The following is a 27,967-nucleotide window of genomic DNA, read 5'->3' as shown; positions in this document are numbered from 1 at the left end:
CCCTGAGCCACCAGACTGCCTAGACAGGGATGTACTGTATCTCTCTCTCTCTCTCTCTTTTTCTTTCTCTCCAAGCTTCTTCTGTTAAATAAGGATATAAATATGATGTGAAGAGTACATGCAGTAAAGGTCTGATTCAGCCCAAATGTCACATCATCATCATGTAGATGTCCACATAAAAAAACCCCACCAGATCATGTCTTTATTTTTTCTACCTTAAAAATGAGCAGTACCTGGATTTCAGACATTCTTTGGAATTCCCTGTCCTGCCACTCCTTCACAGTCGGAGCTGACTGAAAGATTCCCATATGCCTCACACTTCAGTCTGCTAACCATACGTAACAACATCTGGAGGAAAAGTGATAACAATCTGTTGTAAATTCGGCAGGCTGTGCAATGACAGCATATGCCAAGCGCTGCTGAGGCTCTAAAGCTTAAAGGACAGCTTAACCCAGGAATGGATTGTTAATGACTGCATGCTAGATTGGTCCAGGTCATGTGATGCAAACAAGAAATCTGGACTGAACTGAAAAGGCGCACTATATAATGTTTTACAGTTGATTGCTTACAGTATAGATCTAACTATTTTGATTTGTATATTAAAGTCTTTAGGTATTCTATTTGGCTTTAATCTGGTTTTAGAGTTAAAAAATAGAAATAAGTCAATTATTTTTTAATCATTTATATCATTTTTAGATTTGGTACAAGACTCTTCATTTAAGACACACAAAGGAAAGGTCAAAATCAAGATGAATGTCAGAAACAGCAAACTCTTAGGCAGAGCTTCAATAAAACAACTAATTAGAATGAGAAATAAAATTAAATTGGAAAAAATAATTTTACAATAAAATTGTCAATTGTCAATAAAATTCCAAAAAGCAAACAATAATAATGTACTCACAAAACAAACTTGGACGATAGATGGATGGATAGAAGGGACGTTCAGGTCAAATGGGGACTTGTGAGGTTATTTGTGGTGAATAAACGTTTACAGAAGACTTCATGCACTGTACAGTAATGAGACTTTTAACTGCAGTAAAACATTTGACAGGCAGGAAGTCCAGTAATTGCTTCCGGCATACTGAGAAAACTTTGTACTTTGATGGTAAACTTGATAAACAAGGGTTTGACACGGAAACACTCAGTTGTACGTTTTTTTACGCATCCTGTAAAGGTTGTCAGAATGAACCAGTGAAGCCAGGCACAGAATTCAAACTGAAAATGATACACCAGAAAGATTGGCAACTTTCTTACAACCAGAAAGACTGACTCATCAGAAAAAAGATTTGAATGTTGTAGAGAGAATAAAGAATAAAAAAGGTCAATGGAAAAAGGTCATGTGGTTTAATGAGTTCACATTGACACTATTCCAAAATGATGATTGTGTCAGGGTACGAAGGGAGGCGCATGGAACGATAAAACCTTCAGGCATAGTGCCCACTGTACAAGCCTCTAGTGGAAGTGTTATGATATGGGGTTGCTTCAGTTGCTATTTTATTTTTGTTGTTATTTTTTATTTTATTTGATCATTTTTATTTATGTAACACTTTTAACCGTGGTAACAAAGCAACTTTGCATGATTTAAAGAAAATTAGGAAAATAAGTTTGAAATGTATGAGGTAATATGTATGAAATAAAATTATTGGATTTTCCCTGATAAGCAAGCCAAGGGCAATGGTGGCAATAACAAATTCCCAAACAGTGAACCCATCCTCATATGAGTGATATCAGATAGCAGGGATTGATCTGCAGTCATACTGTGTGTTCGGAGGCTGAAAGTTCAGTATTACAGGACATTGTTTAAGGTACTATGGAGTCCACTTTCTTCATTGGATGCTCAGGTACAATGAGATAAAATGCCAGCTGACAACCTGAATGTACTAATTGACCAGGTTATTGCATCAGTGTAGTAAAAGCTACTGTAAAGGTGATTGAATGAAATCTTGGCATCTGTGACATTTTTTTTTTGGCCATACTAGGTGTGTATATAGGTATATATGGACACACATTTTCATGTTTTGTCCTGATTTTTCTATTCCATGAGTTCTTTCTACACTGTAAAATAATGCTGAATGGATCAAAAATAAACAGTAGATCTCAGATATTGAGATGTATCTGCTACTTCTGCTCTGTAAAGCTTCATAACGGCTCTAATCTGAGGTGCGGGTTGTTAATTGGTGATTTCTGAGGCTGGTGACTCTAAATGAACTTCTCTGCAGCAGAGGTATGTTTTGGTCTTGCTTTCCTGGGGAGGTCTTCATGAGAGACAGTTTTATCATAAGGCTTGATACAGTACTGTGCGTTTTGCAAATATACTTGACACAATACTGTTCTTGCAGGAACAATTCCAGAAAGGCTGACCTCTGTGTCCTAAAATAACAACTGAATGTTAGTGTTTAAATAATACTGTATGTGTTACAGTATGTCATAGTTTTAAAAAACTCTAAACAGTATTGTTCTAGAATGTAAAAAAGAACTGGAATCTTATAAATATACGATAATATAAAAATATAATAATAATAATAATAATAACAATATGTTTTTATTAAAACGCTTATGTGCTCCCCAATGTGTAAGCTTCAGGATTGTGGTCCAAGGACACACAGACATATCAGACGTGCTGATATCAGGTCATGAACAGTGACTATAAATGTGTGTTTTTTTATGAGAATAGCTCTCCTTTTGTAAGCTTGTCTTACATTTAAATTTCATTAACCTTTTAAAATATAGGTCATGAGATTAAATATTAAATAATCGAACATCATTGTTGGGTAATTAAAGTGTCAATCATTTGTATTGGAGATACCTGGAGAGTGCTGAGTTTTGTAAAGCCTTTACATAGCACGCTGACTGTACAAGGGGATGAGTCTCACGATTCTGTTCATGTCAAATTTTCATTGAAAAGTAGGATTCATTTTGTCTTCTGTGGTTCATGAGCATAATTGTACTGAAATAGAACCAGGAGACAATGACAGGTGATCACATTCCACTGAGGTAGATTTTAATTACCTGAAGAGCCCCCCCCCCCCCCCCCCCCCCCCTTTCCTTCTCCCCGTCTCTCTTTTCATTTTTTTCTCTGTGTCTTGTACAGGAACACACTGTAAACTGTCAAAAACTTTCAAAACAGCTCTTCAGAAAGTGTGCTACAAGATGGTCGTAAGTCCTGATCTACTCCTTGTGCCAATTAAGAAGCCCGTTGATAGATTCTCCTCTTTTGCACCTGACAGACCCACATACCTCCACTCCAGGGGGAATTTCATTACGGCTAATTTAGTTAATTTCCTCCAGCTGTTGTGTGAGATTTATTCAACTCCCCTGGGGAAAAGAACACGATGGGGTGCATAGAAAAACAGGCAGTGATAAGATCTCACCTCACAAACCCCAACCCCGCCCCTGTCTCGGAATAAAACATGCCACGTTAATTCATATGTCTGTGTGCATTACAGTATTTCACCTCACGCCCCTGGACAGGCCAGATTTTCTTTCCACTTAAATCTATAATTGCTAAAGATCATAACGAGCTAATTATTTGTCTCCATGCTAATAAAAGCGCAGCTGTCACCGAGCAAAGCTGCACGGCTGCAGTCGCTAATCACCACGGAAACAGTGCTATCATGCTGTGTAGCTGAGGATTCTGTGACCTTGATGACATGCTGCGATTCAGAGATCTTAGATCTTATATTTTGGATTAGAAGTAGGAGGATGGAAGAAAATCATTTCTAAATGAGTTCTGAAAAAAGGAACCACTCCAGATGTAATGTGGAGAAGAAAAGGCATCAGTGTGATGTCTGTGGTGATTGAACTGAAATTGGTCGTGCCTCTGAAATCACAAGAGTACTCATCCAACCTGCACCAGTACACACCAACCATCATAAAAAAAATCTCAAAAACTCCTCCAAAAATATCAACACTGTAGGGGACACATTATCAGTGTAGTGCATTGCTGGTTCAAAAATCAATCTGCCAAGACAAATAAGCCTGTACACACTATCCCCACACACAGCTACCAGGAAATTATTTGAATATGTTGATGTTTGTTGGTGAAGTTTGATTGGTGGATTGTAAGCCTAAAAACGCAATGCCTTTTAAGTGACTTGTCGTTAGTGTCCTGTGCCATAACCTGCTTTTTCCTTACAGAACACCAAAAGTATTTGGCCAAACTGTTAATTATTGTATTGAATTCAGGCTTTTCAATTAAGCCCCTTATCCCCAGTGAAGTCCCTTTACTATTCCAACATGGCTGTACACAAAACAAGAACTAAAGTGTTATGAGTTCAGTGTGGAAGAACTTGACTGGCCCAAACACAGAGCCCTGACCTCAACCCCATTGAGCACCTTTGGGATGAACTGGAACAGAGATTGCAAGCCAGGCCTTCTCGTCCAACATAAATGCTCTACAGAATGAGTTCCCACAGAAACACTCCAAATCTTGTGCACAGCCTTCCAAGAAGAGTGGAAGCTGTTATAACTGCAGAAGGGGCACCAACTCCATATTTAAGTATATGTTTTTGGATACAATGTCATTGATGGTTTTTGCAAATGCATTATATGCTGCACGTTGCTGATATGCTGTGTGTGCTCACAGAGTTCTAGAAGGGTATACTACTTTTTTATATATCGCTTTAATCAGTGAGGCACTTAAAGCACTACTGTATAAACATACCAAGAATGCCTTAAGCTATATGATGCTATAATTAAAACTGATGTATTTATGCCTATGAACCATAAATAATATGAAATGCTGCATATAAAAACATTGTCTAAAATTTCTCCTAGAATTCATCCATTCTCCGAATTACTGTAAGTAAAGAGGCAATAAGGTATATTGAAAAGTACTGTAGATTTATAATACACTTACAAGTCATTTTAACTAGATTCAACTGCACATTGATGCGAATATCTAATAAGCCAAACACATGGTTTAATGCATTTAGGCATGTAGATTTGGTCAAGTTCAAACCGAGCAGCAGAAATTAAAATGAAAATTTAAATTTTTATTTTTCACATAACACAGTCATGTGACAAATAAAATGTGGATGTGAAGGAAATGTGATTTAAATGACTTTGAACATGGAATGGTTGTTAGTGCCAGACAGGCTGGTCTGAGTATTTCCAAAACTGCTGAACAACAGGGATTTTCACATACAATCATAACTAGGGTTTACAGAGAATGATCTGAAAAAGAGAAAATGTCCAGTGAGAGACAGTCCCCTGGCTGCGAATGACTTGTTGATACCGGAAGTCAGAGGAGAATGGCAAGACTGGTTTGAGCTGATAGAAAGGCAAAAGTAATTTAAATAACATCTCATTACAACTAAAGAGCATTTTCGAACACACAACATGTCAAACATTAAAGCAGATGGACAAAAGACCACACAAGGAGCTGCTCCAGTCAGCAAAGAACTGGAAACAGAGTCTACAATTCACATGGACTCACCAAAATTGTTGCTTGGTCTAATGAGTCTTAATTTCTGCTCCAGTTTTTGGATTGTACGGCCAGACGGTGTAAACAACATGAAAGCATGGATACATTCTGCCTTGTATCAGTGGTTCAGGCTGTGTGTAATGATGTGGGGAAAATTTTCTACTCACACTTTGGGCCCGCTACTTTGGGCCCCTTAGTACCAATTGAGCATGGTTTAAATGGCACAGCCTACTGAGGATTGTTGCTGAATCTGTCCCTCCCTTTATGATCACAAAATAACGCACCATGTCACAAAGTTAAAATCATCTCAAACTGGTTTCTTGAACATGACAATGAGTTCATTGCAATAGAGCATCTTTAGAATGTAGTGGAACAAGAAATTCACATCATGGATGTGCAAAGAACAAATCTGCATCAATTGCGTGATGTTATCATGCCAACATGGTTGTGAGCTTAGTTCTTCTCTATTCCATCTAAGGCGACACACTTCTCCAAATGATGGATGAGCTGGTGGAATAGTTATGGAAGAGAAAGAAGTCCCTGGGTGTGTGGTCGGGGGAGTAGGGAGGATGAGACAATTTCATAAACCATGTCACCCAAAGTTCCCTTTCAAAGGCTACACTCGATGCTGCGTGAAAACGCTATGGGAATATCTTTTCATGTTGCCGGTTGTGAAGCATGTGTGTACCAAACACGCAAAATTTTGGCTTATAACCTCGGTCAGGTGACGTCATCTGATTAGACGCACCTGCAGGTTATAAATAGGAGTGAGCAGATCTTTTTCTTCACCACATTGTGCGCGTGTGTGCAGAAAACAGCAGAATTTAAAGCTTATAAAACTCACCAGACAATAATGGCGGAGTTTAGAGCTAGATGTCCCCCTCCGTGCGATAATTTCCTTTCGGAGGGCGACATGCACACTTTCTGCTTTGTATGTTTGGGTGAGAAGCACACTCTTGAAGGGCTTAATGGAGAGTTCTGTTCCAAAGATCTGTCAGTCTCCCCATCCTGCCTAGACTTGCCCCTGGGCTAGTCAGGGCCATTTTGCATCCTCACTCAACTATCTTCTGAAAGTTCCATTAACAACATTCACCCTATTATTTTTGAAGCCTTCTGTCCTCCGCCTTTACAGCTTCGGAGCAGGAGAGACTTCACTTACTGTCCAGTTCATGCTCTTCAGATTTACATCCACTGCATCAGCCAGTGGCGTAAGTCAGAGCAGCTTTTACATGTTTTGGGGCCGCAACCGGGAGCAGCCGCCACTACACTGGGTGAGAGATGCTATTGCCCTCTCCTATGAGGCACGTAGGCTCACTTCGCCTCTAGGAATCAAGGCTCATTCAACCAAGGGGATCACCTCATCTATTGCACTAGCAAGAGGTATTCCCCTGCAGCAAGTGTGTGACGCAGAGGGTTTTCCTCTCTGCACACATTTGTTAGATTTTATAGTCTGGATGTTTATGCCACTCCGGGCTCACGAGTCCACGAGTCAGCTTCCCAGACGTAGTTCTGAGACCTCTCTGCCTTGTGCGCACACGCTACACAATTCAGGGGTCCAGACACTTGCAGTGCGGGGACGTTGGTACTCTCGTTCCCATAGCGTTTTCACGCAGCATCGAGTGTAGCCTTTGGAAGGGAACGTCTCGGGTTACTTTGCTGTAACCCTGTTCCCTGAAAAGGCGTCCCAATGCCACACTGCCCACGTGACCGGATGTTCGTTCAGACAAATCAATCTGAGGAATGTTGCCGGCTCACTCCTATTTATAACTGCAGGTGCGTCTAATCAGATGACGTCACCTGACCGAGGTTATAAGCCAAAATTTGGCATGTTTGGTACACACATGCTTCACAACCGGCAACATGAAAAGATATTCCCATAGCGTTTTCACACAGCATCTCGTTCCCGCCATTTCAGGGAACAGGGTTACAGCAAAGTAACCCGAGACGTTTTACTGATTTGCTTTAACCCTGTAGTGGCATTGTGCTGAACTATTTTAAATAATCCTTTTTTTTTTTTATAAGAAGAAATGTTCATGAACATAATTCGGGCAAACATTAAAATTTTTTTCATACGATAATACAAATTTCATGACTTCCTCTTTTGTGAAGAATTACGAATGTGAGTGCAACCCAGTACTTACAAGGGGTGTACCTAAGGAAGTGACCGGAAAGTGTACAGTAAAATCCTTATGAATTTCAGAATCAGAAATACTGAATGGTAGTACTGTTTTTTTTTTAATATTTTTCCTGACTTTACTGGGTTGGAATGATAATAGTGAATGGCCGTCTATCAGTAAATATTATTTTGTTGCCTGTGCACCAGTATATCATCATGCACGGACTGCTTGTTGAATAGCTTGCCTTTGATATCCTACTGAAGATGATAAGAACTACACGCTGACCTAAACTCCAGCCCGAGGCTATATATGATATGTCTGATAGGACCGGTGAAAGCAAGTATTTGATAAGTTTAACCACAGCTCAGGAGGCACAGATGTATCAGGAGAGAGAAGTACTACCCGAAGCGGTGCTGGATTGAATTTTCTTTTGAGTCAGTCTCTCAAAAACGTTCGATGGAGATGTGCACAGCTTGCCTTTGTCAGTAAATTGTCGGCACTTTCACGCTGATGCCTGAGGGGCGAAAAAACGGGAGTAAATTCTGTATCACACTGAAGCTCTTGTGGTTTAAAGGAAAATGAGGCCAGGATTCTTTTATATTTATACACAGCACAGAAATGTAAATTTTAAGTAACAAATAAGTAAAGATTAAATAACTTCCTGGAGAGGAGAATGGAGCTTTTACAGGAAGATCACGTCTGGAGCTAAGGAGTTTATACCGCGTAACATCTTCTGACACACAGTGACACACTAAGGTGACATCCATGGAGAGCAAGTGATGTGTGTGCGCATGTGAGCATGTGTGTGTCCTGAAGCCTTATAAATCCAGTGGAGCTAACTCATGGTTACTGTGTGCATATGTGAACTGAAAGATTGTGTTTTGATATTCTCTGTCTCGGCTCTTCTCTCTCCTTCTTGCTCTCATCAGAGCCCATAACTTACCGGCTTGCTGTAAAACTGGGACTGAGCAATCAATAGGACTCTTCATTCTGCTCTGCTTCCCTAGGCTTCAGCTGCTGAATCTCTCTTTCTCTCTCTCTATCTCTCTCTCTCTCACACACACACAAACACACACACACACACACACACACACACACACACACACACACACACACACACACACACACACACACACATACTTAGAAGAGTCCCAGGGACCCTTTCCTAGGTACAGAGAGCATTGATTTGCATGTGCACCTGGGTATTGAGTGTCCTTTTTTACATCCTTTTTTTTCCAGGCTCTTCACATTCATAGTGTGAATGATTAATGATTCTGCATGAGTTTGCGGCTTAATAATGCAATGTCTATCTATCTCAAAATCTAAAGTCATGTGTAATCTTCTATTACAGCAGCATAGTTTCTATAGTAACAACTTACACAGAGAACCAGATGACAGATGCTCCACATTAATGGATTGTAACTGACAGGATGAAGCATTCTCTGAGATTTAACTTTTTTTTTTTTTGACAGGGTCTCCAGCAGGTGGGGCGAGAGCCTAGGGCCTGAGCTCAAACAGGGCTTCTGCTTGGTTGTTGTTACTGTCAAATACAGGACTGACAAGTTAGAAGACTAATTATAGTGCAAGAAAGTGTGAACACAAACAAAGAAACACATCGTAGCTACTGTACATACTGACAATGATCGCCTTACTTGCATAATGTGATTTTTAAAATCATCAAAAGCACTTCTTTTCTACATCGCCCTTAATTGGATTATTGCACAGTGTGGACCGAGCCACCTGACGTGCATGTCCATGGAATGCGTCATGGTTAGAGATACAGGTTATCAAAGATTCCGTCTCTTATAAGCCCAGGAAGAAGAGGATGTAGGGTTAGATGCTTATGTAAAAAACTCACAGCGCTTAGTCATGAATTCATTCTAAATTATCTGTACTATCTATTGAATTATTGTGCAATAGATACAGCACAGCTTAATCATATACAATATTGTAGTGCTGAAGCACGAGTTAAAATAAAAAAATATATCTGCTGCAACTGATGCAAGTTAAATTCATGTTTTAAAATAGTTTAGAAACGCATCAGGTCTTGACAGCGGCCAGGAATTCATTTTAAGAGGGATGAGGAAATTACCATGTGATCTGGACAATTTAGTTGGAAAGAGTTATATTCTTTAATTCGTGTGCATGCCATTTAAGTGGATGAGCGCTAAAGGTTCTTGTTGTTATAACCATTTAGTGCATAAGCTACTTAATTTAACCCTAATATAAAATCACACAAAACATTGTTAGTAAAAGCCAATCCTGAAATACCATTCATTTGTTTGAGAGTTAAACTTAAAATTTTTATGATAATGTTCCATCTAGGAATCTGTAGTCCAACTGGGGATTGTGGAGGCCAATGATGATTACCATTATACTGTATTTATTTCCATTTTATGATTGTTGTAGGACTTTTGGTCAACATTCACACACTCATTCACTTTGGACTGTAAACACGAGGAGAACGTGCAAACTCGATGCACACAGACCCTGAGGTGGGAATCGAACCCGGACCCTGGAGGTGGAGAGCAACATACAGGCTGACTGTAGTGTCAAAATTTAGGTTATTGGTTTAAAGTGGTAAAATAAAGGTTTATTTTTAAAAATAGAGTTAAGAGCTTAAATGTTTATTCTTCTAGATCTCTCTAAAATAATAATGCACTTTTCTAATTAATGCCTGATATGCTGTAAATGTAAAAGGTGAAAGTGTCCATCTACATGCCACCTGGCACATCAGGCAATGGATACTTCCCACCCTGGAGATATATCGGTCATGTCTGTGGCAGTTACTTACAGTACAGAGTCAAGTTGCCAGGTCGACACCCAATTGTATCTGAGCGCTTGGGTTGAAGGACCTTGCTTGAACGTCCAACAGTGCAACTTACTTAACCATCAAGCCACCCCTGTCTCCTGCTGCAAATGTAGCCATAGTAAAAAAACAAAAAAACAAACAAAAAAAATGTTGCTCTGAACTGTCTTAAGAGAAATAAACACTTTGGGTTATGTTGTTATTAAAAATCAAGTAACCCTATTTATACCAGGCAGCATCACACAATCAATATCTATTTAGGGTCTCTGGACCGAAAGCGTTATTGCAAAAATTACACACATCAACTAATGTTATACAATAAATTAAAACCCAAATCCTTCCTGGTTTCAGTCTTTTTCTCTCTATAGAGACCCATAATGTCAATATGAATTAAAAGCCACTATGGTTATAGTCCTCAAATGATAGATCATTCTTATACTCCTGCTCCTTTATGGCCCATAAGCTCAGCCCACATTGGCCAACCCAGCTTAGCTCACACCACACAACCCTCAAAACAATAATTCCACACAACACAGGGCACAATACAATCAGGAGATTGATGTCTGCCCAAAACAGCGAGTGCGGTGAGATTTGCGTCAGTGCTTTAAGAGAAGAAACTACTGCTTCTATCTACTGCATCTCTTACAGGCCCTGTGGGCCGCATCTAGACAACACATAAAATTCATCTTCCTGTCTGCAGTCTGAGGAGGTCTGAGGCAGTTTGGCTTCCCAGCAGCCTCAGGAGAATCACTTAGGGCTTTACTTTAAGACACTTTACATCAAACCCACACTGAAGGTCAGTGCTCCCTTAAGACCAGGCCCAATGGCCACTTTAGGTTTTTAACAACTGATTTAGGATCTGATCAGCCACAATCAGCTTCACTGCAGAGGAGCAAGATTCATTCCTATTGTATAGACAAGGCACATCCTGTGAATACCTGCACTGAAATCCAAATACTGTATGTGGTCAAATCTAAAATTCATTTAAACATAAAATTTAAGATTCTATTTTTAAAATCACTTGTTTTGAATATTTGGAATTGGCCTCATCACAGTGACAAGAGAGGCATTAAAATTCCGCATTTTGTACAGGGTCTGAAATCTGAGGAAGAGGAGAAGAGGAATTTTGTCAGGTAAAATAGCAGGTGTTTCATACACAAGCTAGAGCACCAACAGATGGCACTGTTCCACAGAGAGCGAGAGAGAGAGAGAGCGAGAGAGAGAGAGAGAGAGATAAGCCTCATTCTTAAAGCATGACTCCTCTGATGTCTTATGCATGATGCTTTTGCTTAGATGTATTTGATAATTGATGCATGCTTGTTTCAGGCACTGGATAATTCATGCACAGTTACATAATAATCTTGCATATTTTTAGTGTGTCACTTAGAAACCTGTTATAGCAGATACCAGGTTAATAATGTTTGCCTCTCTAGCTTGGTCTACCTTACTGTAACCCTTACAGGACCGGTTTACAAGCTATAAGTATAAATGCAATACTATGTATTATTATTATTATTATTATTATTATTATTATTATTATATTTATCCATATTCTTGAAAAGTGGACTGGAAAAGAAAAGTGTTTTAGGAAAATGTGTGCAAGCAACAGGGATGATGGCAGACTCAAGAAAATTGTAAACCAAAGCCGATTTAAGAACTTGCGAGTGAGGATGGAGTTAGTTTTTCAATAGCCACCATGCACATACTGTACGTCTTCAGGCAATGGCTTACAACTGTTGAATTCCTAGTATCAAGCCACTTCTGAACTATAGACAGTGTCAGATGTTTCTTACCTGGCCTAATGAGAAAAAAAAAACTGAAATGTTGCCCAGTGTCCTTTCAGATGAAAGTAACCTTGCCATTTCAATTGGAGTCAGGAGCAAGAGTGGGGAATCCAAGTTGCTTAAAGTCCAGTTTGAAGTTTCCACAGTTGGCGGTGATTTGGGGTGCCACCTGCAGGTGTTGGTCAACCAAATTTAATCAGGTCCAAAGTCAACACAGCCATCTACCAGGATTTTAGAGCACCTTATGGTTCCATCTGCTGAAAAGCTCTATACTTTTATGTTCTTTAAACATGGAAACACTGGGAATGACTACAACTAATCATAAACTTTGTTACCCATCCATTGTTTATTCTGCTTATCCTATGTTGGGTCGTGGGAGGGCTGAGCCAGTACCAGGGTGCCATCCCATCGCCGCACTGACACTCAGACATCTTATCATACACTGTGGGAAATCTGAAAACCTCAAGCAGCCTACATTTCATGAGGAAACCAGAATACCTGAAGGAAACCCTCTAAGCATGGATAGAACACGCAAACTTCATGCACAGAGACTGGAGGTGAGATTCAAATCCCCAGTCCTGGAGGTGTGAGATTACTGTACTAACACTGTCTACTAAGACACTGTGACACCTATAACCTTTAACTTAACAAGTAAAAGGGAATGAGAAAAAAAACGTCAAAACTGTATTACTTTCTATAAAAGCACATATACATACACACATGGCTTCTTACACACTGCCTTCTGAGGAAAGGTGCTTAATGTGATGAAGTTGTTCACACTTCTGGTGGCTGTCTGGAGGCTGGCTTCACTGTGTGCCTCTTTAATGAAGCGAGTGGTATTTTAGCTGGAGAGGCGAGACTGATTTCGAACAGCCAGATGGCGTTTGCTTTATGCTAAATGAAAACATCTGGTGTGGTAGTTTTTCTTTTTTTTAATCAGTTCTTTCTTTTTTTTTCTAGGAGATGCCAGTGCTAGAGCTGCATTTACCGCATTCACTGGCTTAGTACAGTGCAAGCCAACAACATCTTTATAACTGTGCATGTGTGTGTGTATATATGTGTGTTAACCATATCTTATTAAGTAACTTAATACTTAACTACAAAAGTCAAATGTGTAACCTGTGGCTGTTTTATAATACGCTACCCCAAAAATTTTTTATTATAGCATTGGTTAAATATGTTATGTGTTAAAAGTGAAAGTGACAAGGAAAAACTCCCTGAGATGGGAGAAACCAGACTGCACAGGGAACCCATAATCATTTGGGTGATATCTTAGATTCTTTACACATAAAGAGAAATATTTCAGGCCATTTTTGTTTTAATTTCAATGAAGAAGACTATCAAGCAAAGCTGATTTAGGACATTGGGAGAGCTCGCCAAGTGGAGCTAGAGTCAGTGCATCAAGAGCCACCACAAGGCATGATTACCTCCATGCCATGTCACTGGCGTCTTTAGGAAATGGGCTACAACTGTTTGATTCTTAGTATCCAGCCACTCCTGAATCAAAGACAACATCAATAGTGCCATACCAGGTATAAGGAGAGAAAGAACCGGACTGTAGTCAAAAAACATTTTTCGAATGAAAATAAATTTTATATTTCATTTGGAAATCAAGGTCTCAGAGTCTGAAGAAAGAATGGAGAGGCCAGAATCCGAATTGCTTGAGGTTCAGTGTAAAATATTCACATTCACACATACAGGTGCTTGTTCGGCTGGCCAATTTACCTGACCTGAGACACATAGAGAATCTATTGGCTGTTGTCTAGAGGAAGATCTGACTCAACAATACAGATGAGGTAAAGCCTGCTATCAAAGCAACCTAGTCTTCAATAATGCCTCAGCAGTGCCACAATCTGTTTACCTCAATGCCATGTCATGTTGATGCAGTAACTCCTGTAGAGTTTATAAATATGCAAAATTTTTCAGAGTTTCTGTACTGTAAATGCTTTTTTGATTGATCTTAGAAAATATTAAAATAATTTTAAATACTGGCTGTTTGATTTTCATGAGGTGAAAATTTTCACCTTATATGTAAGAAATATATGAGTTTCACTCTTTAAATTAAATTATGAAAAAACAAACATTTCCATTATGCAATTTTTTTTTTAAGTCGCACTATATACTTGCATATGCCACAGTGTGTGTTTGTGTGTGTGTGTATGTGTGCGTGTGTATGTGTGTGTGCATGGATTCAGTGGCAAAAAAAAAGCAGAACAGAATGAAAAGTCCTATTGATTTGCAGAAACCCGATTTTACAGCGGAGCTGTGAGCTATAGGTGCTGATGAGAGAGAGAGAGCACGAGGGAGGAGTAAGAGGGTGGTATAAAGTAAAAGAGTGAGAGACTCGAGTTTTTCACCAATTACTCCCTCAGCCAAGCTCTGACTTGCCGTAAAGCTTCGAAACAGTGATGCCTGCACCAGCTCCTAAACTACTGATTGCAACCTGATTTGTGCGCTCCATTGGGGAATTAACAGAGCCACGCTGGGCTTTACGGTCTCCGGGCAGGGATCGGCACTGGCCTCCAAACACAATTATCTTAATTAGTTCTGAAATGGACGCTTGGCCCGGGGTCAGCTGTGGACCAAGCTGACCTATTACAGCAGAGCGCTGTGTGAATCTGTGTGCTCCGTAGTCAGGTGTGTGCGTGTGTGCGCGCGTGCGTGTGTTTATACTGTATATACAGCTTTTGTTATATAACACCCCATATTTCTTCTATTATGTTTTTATGCTATTTTCTTCTGCTTCTGTATCTCCAGATTTTTTTCTCTAAATCTTTAGAGAAGTGTAATGTAGTTCTCATGGTAACAGGCCAATAGCTGCAGTGCAGGATAACACTCAACATACATTTACTTTTCTTCCTTTTACTGTCTGCAGAAACATAGCACACTATGATGTGTGTGTGTGTGTGTGTGTTTGTGAGAGAATGTGTGTGCCTTTCCTTGTTTCGATCTGTCAATATTACATGCTCCTGGTAGGTGGAACATATTTTCAGGATGTTTCCTTACAAAACTAAACATATCCATTCTCACCAAACAGCACAGAAAATACTTGTTTAATAAATCATTAATCTTAAACAAAATATTTATGTGACCTGGTGTGAATCATAGATCATTAGCATAAAATTCTATATCATTAAATTATTAAAAAGCAGGTAATAAATATACTGTATATTACATTTTAAATAATAACAATAATAATTATAATAATTATAATTATTATAATAATTGTAATAATAATAATTAAAAAGTAAGTGTGTACGTAATATTAAAAAATCCCATTGGATTTTTTTAACTAAATAGGAGAAAGATTTTTTATTTTTTTATTTTTTTATGCTTTAAAATAGTTTTTTAGTTTTTATTATTATTATGATTATTATTGCTATTAATTTAATATATGTGTATTTATTACCTACTTATTATTGAATTATTATTATTAATTATATTAATATAAATTAAAATAAATGAGTAGGTGTAAGACAGAAATCTGTGCTTCATTTGCCACTGACACTGGTATTTTCTGTATGTGCCTGGACCGTCCTACCTTATTAACATATAAATTTTTATGACAAATATACGCAAGAAATGAAAATCAAATCAAAACGGTTAAAAACGGGAATAATAAATAATGATCAACACGCTCGGAAATCCATCAGGCTTCTGCTTCAATCTTCCTGTCAGTTATACATTCAACACATTTGTGTAAATTAGCATAGCAGCGACTCAGAGACAGCAGTGTACTCCCAGCACATAACACCCAAAACAAATATTGTAATAGTGAAGTGTTTAATAGAGTCATTCAAAAAAAAAAGGAGAGAAAAAAATCAAATGTTTGTCTGATGAGCAGTAAATTAAGACAACGGTGTTTTCTGTTTCCTATCCATTTCCTAATTTACATAATTTTGCATATCATTTGTCCTTTTAGATTATAATCATCTCTCTTTTAGCACAGCTGCGTGAGCAACAAATACTGGATCATGACCAAAGTTTTTTTTTAATAAACGATGTGATTCTATATTACTGCATTCTCTGTCATAACCTGGGAATGATCAATCCTGTTTAAACATCAAAAAATACATGTTTAAAAAAAAAATTGCACATATTATTGATTCCACATGCTGACAAAAACACTGAACAGCTTTGGTTTTGTCTATTTAAAGGACACTTGCAAAGCTTGTCTTAGATTAGCATCCGAAACTGGCAGAGCTGTAAAGCGCCTGGGAGGGCGATCGCGTGGACAGACACCGAGTCTGACACAGAGCTCGACTACAGCACGACTGACGACCAGACTGTACGTTAGCGTGAACGGTGGAAGTGCCGTTTGGGGGCTGGTCTAAGACCAGCTTTGCATTTCATCTTTAAACGGTAATGAATGTGGAAAACAGCTGGATCCTAGATTAACTCTAAAGCTCGGTTGCCCTACGAACCCCAACATAAGGCCGAGGATATAAACAACCCACTGAACTCACTGAACAGAATTTTACCAAGCAAGATAGAGGAATGGAGGAGTAAAGAGCAGGAAAGTTATCTTTTCCTTATGTATACTTAAGTTGGCTGTGCAGATTTGCTTTGCCGGGTCTATGCTAAACGTATAATTGTTTGTTATAAACGAATGCATGAAGGTTACTTTTCTAAAATCGGTTGAATAAATGTTCCTCTCCAAATAATAGCGATCGAACCTGGGCGTCTGAGCTGCTCCTGAGAAAATCAACATGATTCTTATCTTGAAACTCAGACCTGGCCTTATTTGCTTGTAGATGAATTCGTGACCAGTCGGTCGCCTACACTTCATTTCAACTTCCGTTCCAAACCAAAGACGAGGCACAGAGAGGAAGTGACATCATGTCATTATGCTCCTAACAGGAAGTAAGCACATATTCCAGTGCAGCTTTAGAACAAACTGCTTTGTTACGTGACAGGAAGTGAGCGAGGGTGCAGGGAGGCACTAAACGATCCCGATTGGATTTAATGATGACGATGTACTGTAAAATATTTTGTTAATATAGAATTAGATATTTATAATAATATAAACTGAATACATATCTAGTTGCTATGACACTCAAAAATGACACTGTTGCCATGAGTAAGATAAAAACATAAATATAGTCTTTTTTCCATTTCCCACACATCGCCCATCCCTGATTTAATACTTTGACAAAATCAACTGAAAAAAAAAAAAAACCCTAAAAAAATCCACCCTTTTTTTCTTTTAAATTAAAGATTGGTCTTTATGCAAACAGATTACTCTACACCTCTGATTAGTGGAATGAAATGCGACTATTTCTCAAGCAAATTCTTTTTGTTATAAAAATATACTTCTTTATCTTTTAAAATAATATACAGATTTTTTTTTTAATGGTGAACATTTTTACTATCAAGCTAAACAGCAAAGCTGTTGGTTTTCTCTTTTTGATATAAAGTATTAATATTTCATGAGAGAGAGAGTGAGAGAGAGAGAGAGTGTGTGAGAGAGTGAGAGAGAGAGAGAGAGAGAGAGTGAGAGAGAGAGAGTGAGAGAGTGAGAGAGAGAGAGAGAGTGTGTGAGAGAGTGTGTGAGAGAGTGAGAGAGAGAGTGAGAGTGAGAGAGAGAGAGAGAGAGAGTGAGAGAGAGAGAGAGAGAGAGAGAGAGAGTGAGAGAGAGAGAGAGAGAGAGAGAGTGAGAGAGAGAGAGAGTGTGTGTGAGAGAGTGAGAGAGAGAGAGTGAGAGAGTGAGAGAGAGAGAGAGAGTGTACAGAGACACTAGATCATCATGTTGAGGCATTTTGCTTCCTCTCTCGTGTCTTCTGCTTGGTCGTTTGTTCAGGAAGAAAATTAGCTCCCAGGCTTCTGCACTTTTTGCATAATCGAGTTTTGTTCATGAGTCTCTAAAAAACTGAGATACTCACGGTTCAACCATCGACTAAAGGAGAAAAAGAAATACAACAGAACAACTGAGTTCTTTGAAAGAAAAAAATCACAATGGCATAAATCCCAAAACACCCACAAAAAAATCTTGCTAATTACAAGTTGAGAAAAATGCAAAAAAAACTTAATACCTTACAGATTCCTTCTCTTAAAAAAAATATGATAATGATAATAAAAAAAATCTGATACAAAACGTTTGGATGATAAAAAAGTAAAAGAAACAGAAATGTACTGACTGAAAAAAAAAATACCAATGCTACAAAGAAACTTTGTAGAAAACATATGTACAAGACCCTGTATTCCTTAAGTATCAGTGTGTGTGTGTGTGTGTGTGTGTCTGAAACGCCGCAGCTTCTCTGCTTTTTTTTTTTGTAGACCTTTGCACTCGCACCTTATCACCTGAAACATATTCAGGCCCAGTGCTCCTGGACGTCTCATTTTGTTTATGTTAAGTTCAACAGCAGCAACAGGAGTCCCTATAAACCGGTGTTTGTCATTTTTCTTATCGCTTACATTACTAGGAAAGGTATCAACAAGGTTTTAAAGACTGTTGCTAACAAAAAAAAAAGAAAGAAACAAACAAACAAACAAAAAAATACGGTCCTTTTCTGGGACCAGAAGGTGTCACCAGATGACGCTGGAGATGCTTGTCTCACGTGGAAGCAGCGGCAGCATGGCGTTATTGGCGTGCTGCTCCTCCAGCTGTTGCTGCTGCTCGGTGCGCTGTGCTTTGCCCTGTGTGCGCTGTCCGTTCAGCAGAGTCATAGGGATGTTGCAGTAGGTATGATGAGCGGGCAGCGTCGCCAGCGGTGGCATGTCATACCCATAGCTGCGGTAGTAGTGTTTCTGTCCGAGCGGGGCGTGGCAGCTGCTGTTGCGGAAGGTGGAGCGCAGCTCGGGGCGTGCTGTGGCCACAGCCGTGGACGCCGCCGCAGCCATGGAGAGAGCCGAGACGCTTTGCAGCTCGCCAGCATCCAGTGCTTGCTCGTGCGAGAGCTCATGCGAGAGCTCGTGCGAGAGTGCTCGCTCACGCCGCTTGAACGGCATCTCATAACGTAGCCGCTTCCAGAACTTGCTTCCGATCTTGCTGCCCTCGGGCCCAGGCCAACGGATGACGGTGAGCAGCTTGATGGTGTGCTTAAGCGCCTCCACCTCCTGGTAGTTGATGGTGTCTCGCAGCTCGGCACATTCGATCAAGATCACCTTGATCTCGCCGCTCGCCAGCATGCTGCGCAGACGCGTCTCCAGCTCGAAAATGCTCCAGCCACGCCGCACCACGTAGCTCGGTGTCAAGACGATGATGAGCCGTCTGCTCTGGTCCACACAGCGCGCGACGTCTTCGATGTAGGCTTAGAGACAAAGGAAGAGAGTATATAATACAGGCGCGCAGTTAAACATACAGCATTATGGAAGTAAGAATAGTGCTGTGTCTACTTTCAAAGTGTTTCTATCAGGTACATTTATAAAATGTTATTAATGTGAGACAATTTACACAAAACAGGACAAGCACACACAGGATGGGGACGTGAACAAAAGCACAGGCATTCTCTAAAAGCTGTTTTTTCCCCCAAACACTACACTCTTCTCTGTTGGATTTAACAAAGAAAGCCTGAGCCAGCTGTAGCACTTCAACGACTCAATTGCAGGTTTAATCAGAAACAACAATGACACTTTAACATGCGAAACCAATGCCGTACCTTGCTATTAAGCTCAAAAAGACAACAAAGCGTAACACTTTGGGTTGTGCTAATATGCTTTTTTCCCCAGGATTTAGTAATGGATTTAGTAAGTGTTACTACTTTCATTGTGTCTATGTGTCTGTCTTATTGTCTCTATCTGTCCCACTTTTATCTTTCTCTCTTTTCTTCTTTCTCTCCGTCTCTCTTTCTCCATGATAACTCCCACACTCTTCACTGTCTGCAGCTTGTCTGATACCAGGTTTACTAACAGTGAGCTGACATTACAGAAGTAAGCCCTCGAGAGGCGTCTGAGCATCTCGTATCAGATTCACGGTTCTGGTCCCTGAGCTAGCAGTGTGACAGACCTGAATCTCGATTTAGTCAAAACACTGAGCCACCCATGTCTGAAAAGTTTAAAAACAAAAAAGTGCAGACTACGACTACTGACAGAAGTGGTGAAAGCTGTACCTCTAAGGAGTCTCGTGTCATCCTGGAAATGATCATTGGCGAAACCTAAACATAAATAATTTCAACATTCAAAGTGTGATCGAAAGATTCAGCAGAAACTTATCACAGCAACAGTGCAGGGACTTTGACAGAAGGGAAACTGGCACCAAGCTATTTTATTTTTTGTTTTTTTTGCCACTTATGATTTGCTTTTGTGTTTTAAAAACAGAAGAAGACCAGTTTTTCCCAGTTTAATATGGGATTTAGCACTGAAGGGCTAACAAAGCCTGTAGGAGTTACTTTTTTAAAGTCACACAACACCGAGACCTACTGTTACACACATATCTAACTGAAAAAATGGAGCTGAAGAGGTAGACTGGACCAAAGGCTAAGAGACCAAAGACTAAAAAAAGAATTGCAGTGGGAGTGTGTGAAAGTCTACCATATGTTCATAGATTTTTAAATGACTGAATTTTAAATTACAGGTTATGATTCAAAATCAATCAATCAATCTAGCTAGCGACACAGTGGTTTCGTGGTTATCACTGCCACCTTGCACCTTCAGGGTCCGGGTTCGATTCCCATCTTGAGGTCTGTGTGCATGGAGTTTGCATATTCCCCCCTACTTGGTGTGTTTCCTCCGGGTTGACATGCAGATTAGACTAACTGGCATTTCCAAATTGCCTGTAGTTTGTGAATGTTGACCATAGGTTCTAACATGGTGTGAAAAATGGGAAGAAATACAATGGTCACTATTGGCCTACACATTTGCTAGTTGGACAACAGAGGTTCCAAGGTCGGTCGGTCGGTCTGTCTGTCTGTCTGTCTGTCTGTCTGTCTGTCTGTCTATCTATCTATCTATCTATCTACATACATCTGTATGATACTACTGCTTTCTTCATAACCTTTATTCCATCTCCTCCAAGGGTACCATTCGCCTGCCGACCACACAAGCATCTCATGTCAGGTCTTTAACTTAATAATGTTTATCTAGTAGTATAAATTATTAAGTTGCTAACAGGAATTTAATGTAAATGATGTAATGATAATTAAGGATACGTCTGGAGCTGCAAAGTCCTCCTGTGACTTAAACACTCCAAGCACTTTATAACTTGAAAAACATAATTGCAAAAATAAATCAGGTGTAGAGCTCGCTGAGCTTTAGTAACCCTGTGTGTTCATCCCATATTAAAGGCAAACAGTCCCATCAGAGGACAATTACACAAGCACTCTCTCTCTCTCTCTCTCTCATAAACACACACACACACACACACACACACACACACACACACACACACACACACACACACACACACACACACACAGTGTGATGATGGAAAATGTGTGTGTGTGTGTGTGTGTGTGTGTGTGTGTGTGTGTGTGTGTGTGTGTGTGTGTGTGTGTGTGTGATGATGGAACAAGCTGGACAAATGAAAGAAACAGCAGATTTTTAAAAACAGCACTAAATGAATAAGTTTTTCCACCTTCAGTAACATTAGTAGGTGTAAAATCGTTTAAAAATTTTGGTATTTGCTTTATTTCCATAAATAGACCCTGACAGAACATGGATGCACAGAAGGATTTTAGTGTTGTTTGCTGCCTGGAAGTAATAAAAGTAGGTAATGCCATGGAAGAGTGACAAAATTCTAATGAGGTCCTAAAGCAATGAGGTTCGCCAAGAGTTTTGTTTATATAACTTATATATTAGTATATATTTATACATTATATTAAAATAAGGCTGGAGACAATGACTGATGCACAACATATACCAATCAGCTTCAACATTAACACCACCACCACCAGGTGAATTAAATAACATTGATTATCAATTATATACCAGTAAACTGGTGACAGGATTATGGGCACCCCAGGCTTATCTATGCGCGTGGGGACCAAAGGTCAACCCGTGTGGTCGGATCCCACAGAACAGTCGATGTATTATAAATTGCAGAGATATGCACAATGTCCCAGTGCCAGACTCCACTCAACGCCTGAGGTCTTGTGGAGTCATGCCCCGATGGGCCAACGCTGTCCTGGCTGAACAAGGGAAACCTGCACCATACTGGGCTTAATGTTTTATGTTTAATGTTATGGCTGATTTGATATGACTTATGGAATATAAAATGAATTTAAATGTGGAGTTGAAAGACACATGATAGACATACAGTACATACAACCACATGCAGTACAAATAATCAAACAGGTATATACATACACATCTAAAAGCATATTTGTGTATGCATATATAGATATAAACACACACACACACACACACACACACACACACACACATTTATTTCAATACATTCTATACGACTGTAGTTTGGGGAAAAACCACATGGGTGTGACAGTCAATTGTTCAGTGTATTTCATCTTAAAATTAAGTCCTAGTCGTCTATAGTCTGATTAGTGAAAACTCATTTTAAGAATTCTTTTCAGTTAGACTAAAAGTTGCCTTTTCTACATCAACGTTCATAACCTAATCTGATTAAAGATAAACAGCTGCCTACTCTGTCTCATGACTCGTGGTAAATGTCATTCATAAAACCTCATTGTCATCTCTTCACTCGACTGAACTTCATTCATATTAACTTCACTGGAGAATTACTGATTCATTCACTTCTGTTCAACTGAATTTACTTTTATTAATCCGTTTTCTTAGATCGTTTAAACCTTCATCTTTGACAGAATGTGCACAGTAGATATAGGAAAGAACCACCTCCTTTAAAATAATCACATTTTGTTGCTTTGTAAGATTAAACATCCAAGTGACAGATAAAAAACCAACATGTCAGAAAATATTAATAATAATAATTAAAAAAAACGGAATTTGGAAATGGATCACGCTCTTCTAAAAAAGACTGGTAACCTTAATCAGGTGATGCTAATCATCTTCAATTTGACTTTCAACTGTGATAAGCTGTGGTCATTTTGATTAACTCATCATGAAAGGCTGGAGCATTTCATTCCCTGGTAGTCTAAGCAAACAATCAACTGTGGTTGTCAAGGCACTGTGTCCAAAGATCTCCAGATTAAAGATGTGCAAAGGCACAAGTCATTATATGGATACAAAACAGAAGCACAGTGTTTTTATTCTATTGTAGCGTTTTTACGCCGGAAAGGATGGTGGAGAGACGAGTGAGCTTATTTGCTGCCCAATGCAATGGCTGGGAGTACTTTATTAGGCACACAGCCGGTATGGCATGAACAGCACCTTCACTCAGGAGCCTACATCCAATTCAGCGTCAGCCTGAACTGGAGCACATTTCACACGTCACACCCTACACACACAAACAGGGCCGAAGCCACCAACCCAAACACCTTTCCCCATCATGGTGAACACACACCGACATCCCCGCAAGGCATGCTGGTCGTCAGCTGCCGCCCCGCCCACGCCACACTATTATTAAAATGTGGAAGGTATTTGGTACAACACAGACCCTCCCTGGATCAGGGCTTTGCTCCAAACAGAAGGAAACTGGACAGAGAGGCTACCAAGAAGCCTATAGCAACTCTGAAGCAGTTGCAGGGATTAATGACAAAGAGTAGTCACTGTGTGCTTGTGACAACAATATCACAAATTTGCCATGAATGTGGCTTGTATGGGAGGGTTAAAAGAAAAAAAAGCCACTCATCAAGAAAGGCAGAGCTTTGCAAAAACGCAGGGGGTCAGATGAGACTAAAATTTAATTATATGACCACAATATGATGGATGTGAAAGAAGCATTATGAACTTTTGGACAGCTGGTATCTGATCACAAGCACCGCTGATTAAGCTGGTAGCAGTCTAACAACTCGTGTCTTGCAGTGGGAGGAAATCAGGCTTAGCCAGCATGATTTTAGACATCCTGAAAATGCCAAGATGTCAGTCAATGTGTTTTGAGCTTTTTTTTTTTTTTTTTTTCCCAAATGAAAAAGGTTTCTGCTATTTATTTATTTTTACTGAATGCAGACGCAGAGATTTTGGATGGGCATTTCCAGACTGCTGCACACACAGTACAGTACAGACACACAGGCACAGTGAGAAATCGACACAGAATGGCATGTTTGTTTAGTGAAACTTACTTCCAGTAGGAATCAAATCCCTGTCTGGAATGAAGAGTTTATACCCATAATGTTTCTCCAGAACATCAGGAAGAATCTCCAGGGCAAAACGTTCCTCCTCTCTGGTCTCTTGGCTCCACTGCTCTGGCTCCACTTTAGTGTAGGACAAATATGCATCATAGTCCTTATTTTCTGCAAAACATTCAAAAACACACTTTTAATAAGTGCATGATAAGTGCACTGTCTGAAATATTTAGTGGATAAAAGTGGCTTGTTTTCTCTATAAATAACCCTTAACCCTATGCTTTTAATAACACATTTCATAACATGCTTTTCATAAATGGCTAATATAAAAGAAATTATTTTAAATATTCAGGATAAATTGCATTTAAAAACCCTGTGTTAGATTTGTGACACAGGCTGTTAGTGGCACTGGGAAATGGCACCACAGTAATCAAAGAGGTTGGCAGAACACCTTTTTTTTTGTATTAGCAAGTCGTATTAGATTTTCACAGCTCAGGGCGCCTCCACTGGGCTGATTTACCACAACAAAGTAATCAACAAATCTAAGAGTGAGCAGCTCTCGCTCACAAAAGGAGGCTAATGCACATCGAGCGAGAACAGCGTGGGCCATCGATCTCGGTCCTTTTCCAAATGACCGTCCACTTACTGCCAAGGCAACCTGTGGATATGTGTGGTTTGTGAGCTAAGTCATGGTGGCAAGGCTGTTTGAACACCCTCATTTAAAATTAGCCCCCAGCAGAGACATGATGGGGGTTTATCGACTTTGACACACTCACTGTCCGAGACAGGATGTAACATGCTGGATATGTCTTTTTTCCAAAAGTGGAAAAGCTGCTTTCTTCCTCCTCTCAGCCATTTTTTGTTTGTTTCAACATGAGCTCATGGAGAAAATAAAGCCCTGCATAATTAGCTATTTTTACATCTATGATTCTAGCTGTAATCTCTAATGAACTGTGGCTGCTGGTTTCTAAGGATTTGGCTGGAGATCTCGTTCTCATACGGTTATTATTTTTTAATGTGTTTGTGTAAAAAAAAGGAAAATATTACCTAATCAAGGCTATTAAAACTAGCTGTTATTGATCAGAGTATAAATTCAAGCTGGATACAGAAATCAAGCCTAACTAAAATGCAGTAAGAATAATAATTGAGGTAAATGTAGGAAAATAAGGCTGCACAGTCATTAATGAGGTTCTGCATTGTCTTTATACCAATCTATAAAAGTGCCTTAAACTTTTTTTTTTTAGCTTTTTAGGCCTGCAAAAAATGCCCAAGGACCCCTGGAAAAAAAAAAAAATACTTGTCTGTAATTGAACCTTATTTGATTTAATAGAGAGCTCTTTTGGGCGGAACAGTGTCTTAGTGGTTAGCACTGTTGCCTTGCACCTCCAGGGTCTGGGTTTGATTCCCACCTCAGAGTCTGTGTGCAGAGAGTTTGCATGTTCTCCCCCTGCTTTGTGGGTTTCCCCTGGGTAGTCTGGTTTCCTCCCACAGTCCAAAGACACGCAAATTAGGCTAATTAGTGTTCCCAGATTGCTTATCGTGTGTGAAAGAGTGTGTGAATATATTCATGTGTGTGCCTTGTGATAGACTGGCACCCCATCCAGGGTGTACCCCGCCTCATGCCCCAAGTCTTCTGGAATAAGCTCCAGGCCCCGCGTGACCCTATATACAGGAGTAAAAGTAAAAGTGACTAGTCTGTTAGTTAGGACACCTAATAATAAAGAGTAATTCCCCACGATGGATATATCAAAAGATCAAACACAACATTCAGAAAATGTCAACAACTTTAGCTTACCACATCATCTTGTGTTTAAAAAAAAAAAAATGAAATCAATTAATCTGCTGCAACGCCTGAACGAATACAGACATATTTGCAACAAAAGAAATCAGATAATTAGGACAGTTAAATCAATGCTGTTGTTAGCCTTCATCCATCTGTGCTACTCTGTTTGTACATGCCTAGAGCCTTTCAGCTCCGTCTTAGTGGTTTGTTTCATGTCACAGGTTTTAACTAGTATGATTGAACAGTTTGCATGGGCTATTCCACTGACTCTTTGATGTTTTTAGTCCCCTGGCTGATCCTAATGGTTCTTAATTTCCTAATGGTCATGCTGAATTGTTCTTGTAAGTGGCCATTTGAGCACAGCTGTTTGAAATATTTTTCCTTAACAGCAAATGTACAAAAGGCCTAGACGTAAAATTACACTGCCATTCATTTCGTGGTGAAACTAAGTAAATAAGACAGAATCACATTTTCCAGCTGCCCAAAACATGTGCAATTATTCTGGTCTTCCTCTAATATGACAAGTATAGCAAAAGAAAAGAAAACAGCGAGGAGTGTGTGTGTGTGTGTGTGTGTGAGTGTATGTGTTGGTGGGGGTGATGTTGGGGTTTGAGATGACTGCTGTTAACTCAATGATGAGCGACAGCCAGGCTTTCGTTCAATAGGAGACTGGAGAAAGGTTTGGCACTAACATGTCATTATATTTAATTTCAATTAACAACATAACTGTTCAATTCTTTACCTTCTGTGCCATATGTCTCTTTCACCTTCACTTCAGCAACTCACTGAATTTCAGCTTCCCAGCTTATTTAATACAGCATACTTGATGACTTGCTCTTGAGAGTTTAAAGGCTTTAAATCTTCAGTCAATAGTCCTTGCAAGTTCACACACACTTACCCGCGCTGTATGACTACACACTGCACAGTGTCTATAATGACTTTTTTTTTCTTTTAAATAATCTAAATGACCTAGAAGGCATATATCTAAAAGCTAAACAGCGTGAAGACCATGAAGATATTGAAATGCATTAAAGCTTGGTTCTGATTCAGAAGTTATTTAGTAATTCTCTATAACACCAACTTTGGCACATTACAGTATGTACATAAACATGCTCTTTCTATTGTGCTGTAGTTTCCTTTGTAACAATGTACTACTTCATTGCTTCTTACTAAGTTACACTAAGTTTTTTTTTTTCTTTTTTCTTTTTTTTTTTTTTTACTTTTAAACAGCTGCTACAGCTTTTGGACATTCCACAGCAACAAGCATCATTTTAAACAGATAAAATAAATAGCACAAAAGACTGCTATGGCATAAGATGAACAAACCACTGGAACGAGGTGTTATTGGGAAATAAACAACACTGTCTATAACAGCAATCATCCATTATATACATCAATCAGCTGTAACATCAACACTACTGCCAGGTGAACTGAACAACTTTGATCAACTACTACTGTATACAGTACATCCCCAAACTGCTGACGTGATCATGAGCACTCATCCATGTCTCTGGTCAAGCCCATCCGGTCTGAACTAACTGAAAAACCTCCCTCCCTTGCGTTATCCTCTATACAGAAAAATGGGGGACTGGAACCTATTCAGCACAAGGTAGGGTACACCCTGGAGGGGTCCCAATACATTGCAACCCAAACACACTTACACACTCATTCACAAACTACAAACAATTAGAGGAACGCCAAATAGGCTCATCTGCAGGTCTTTGAACGGTGGAAGGAAACCAGAGCACCTGGAAGAAACCCACCAAGCACAGGGAGAACATGCAAACCCAGACTCAGAGGTGTAAGGCGACAGTGCTAAGTAAGCCACCGTGCTGCCACAGAAAAACCAGCACAAATTGCCTAAAAAAGTCAATGCTGGCAAAGGCATTTCTACACAGAACACCCAGTGCCCCACAGCCCACCGTGCAGAAGGTCCACCATCGTGCCTCCAAAC

The 27,967-nt window shown here is 39.5% G+C and overlaps 1 protein-coding gene across 1 annotated transcript in view; it reads right to left on the bottom strand.

The window, feature by feature from the left end:
* Positions 1 to 18,245: 18,245 nt before the first annotated feature.
* Positions 18,246 to 27,967, bottom strand: part of il1rapl1b (interleukin 1 receptor accessory protein-like 1b) — a 448,430-nt gene continuing 438,708 nt past the window's right edge. Inside the window, exons 10-12 of the mRNA XM_053492140.1 lie at positions 24,228 to 24,398; positions 20,184 to 20,228; positions 18,246 to 19,385 (exon numbers count right to left, since the gene is read on the bottom strand). Of these exons, the coding sequence (XP_053348115.1) occupies positions 18,661 to 19,385; positions 20,184 to 20,228; positions 24,228 to 24,398 (941 nt within the window). The 3' untranslated portion in view covers positions 18,246 to 18,660. The remainder of the gene's footprint in view (positions 19,386 to 20,183; positions 20,229 to 24,227; positions 24,399 to 27,967) is intronic.

This window comes from Clarias gariepinus, chromosome 3 (assembly GCF_024256425.1).
Source record: "Clarias gariepinus isolate MV-2021 ecotype Netherlands chromosome 3, CGAR_prim_01v2, whole genome shotgun sequence".
In the NCBI taxonomy this organism is placed as follows: Eukaryota; Metazoa; Chordata; class Actinopteri; order Siluriformes; family Clariidae; genus Clarias; species Clarias gariepinus.
Note: the sequence above shows the minus strand (reverse complement) of the source record. Positions and strands in the feature narration are given on the sequence as shown.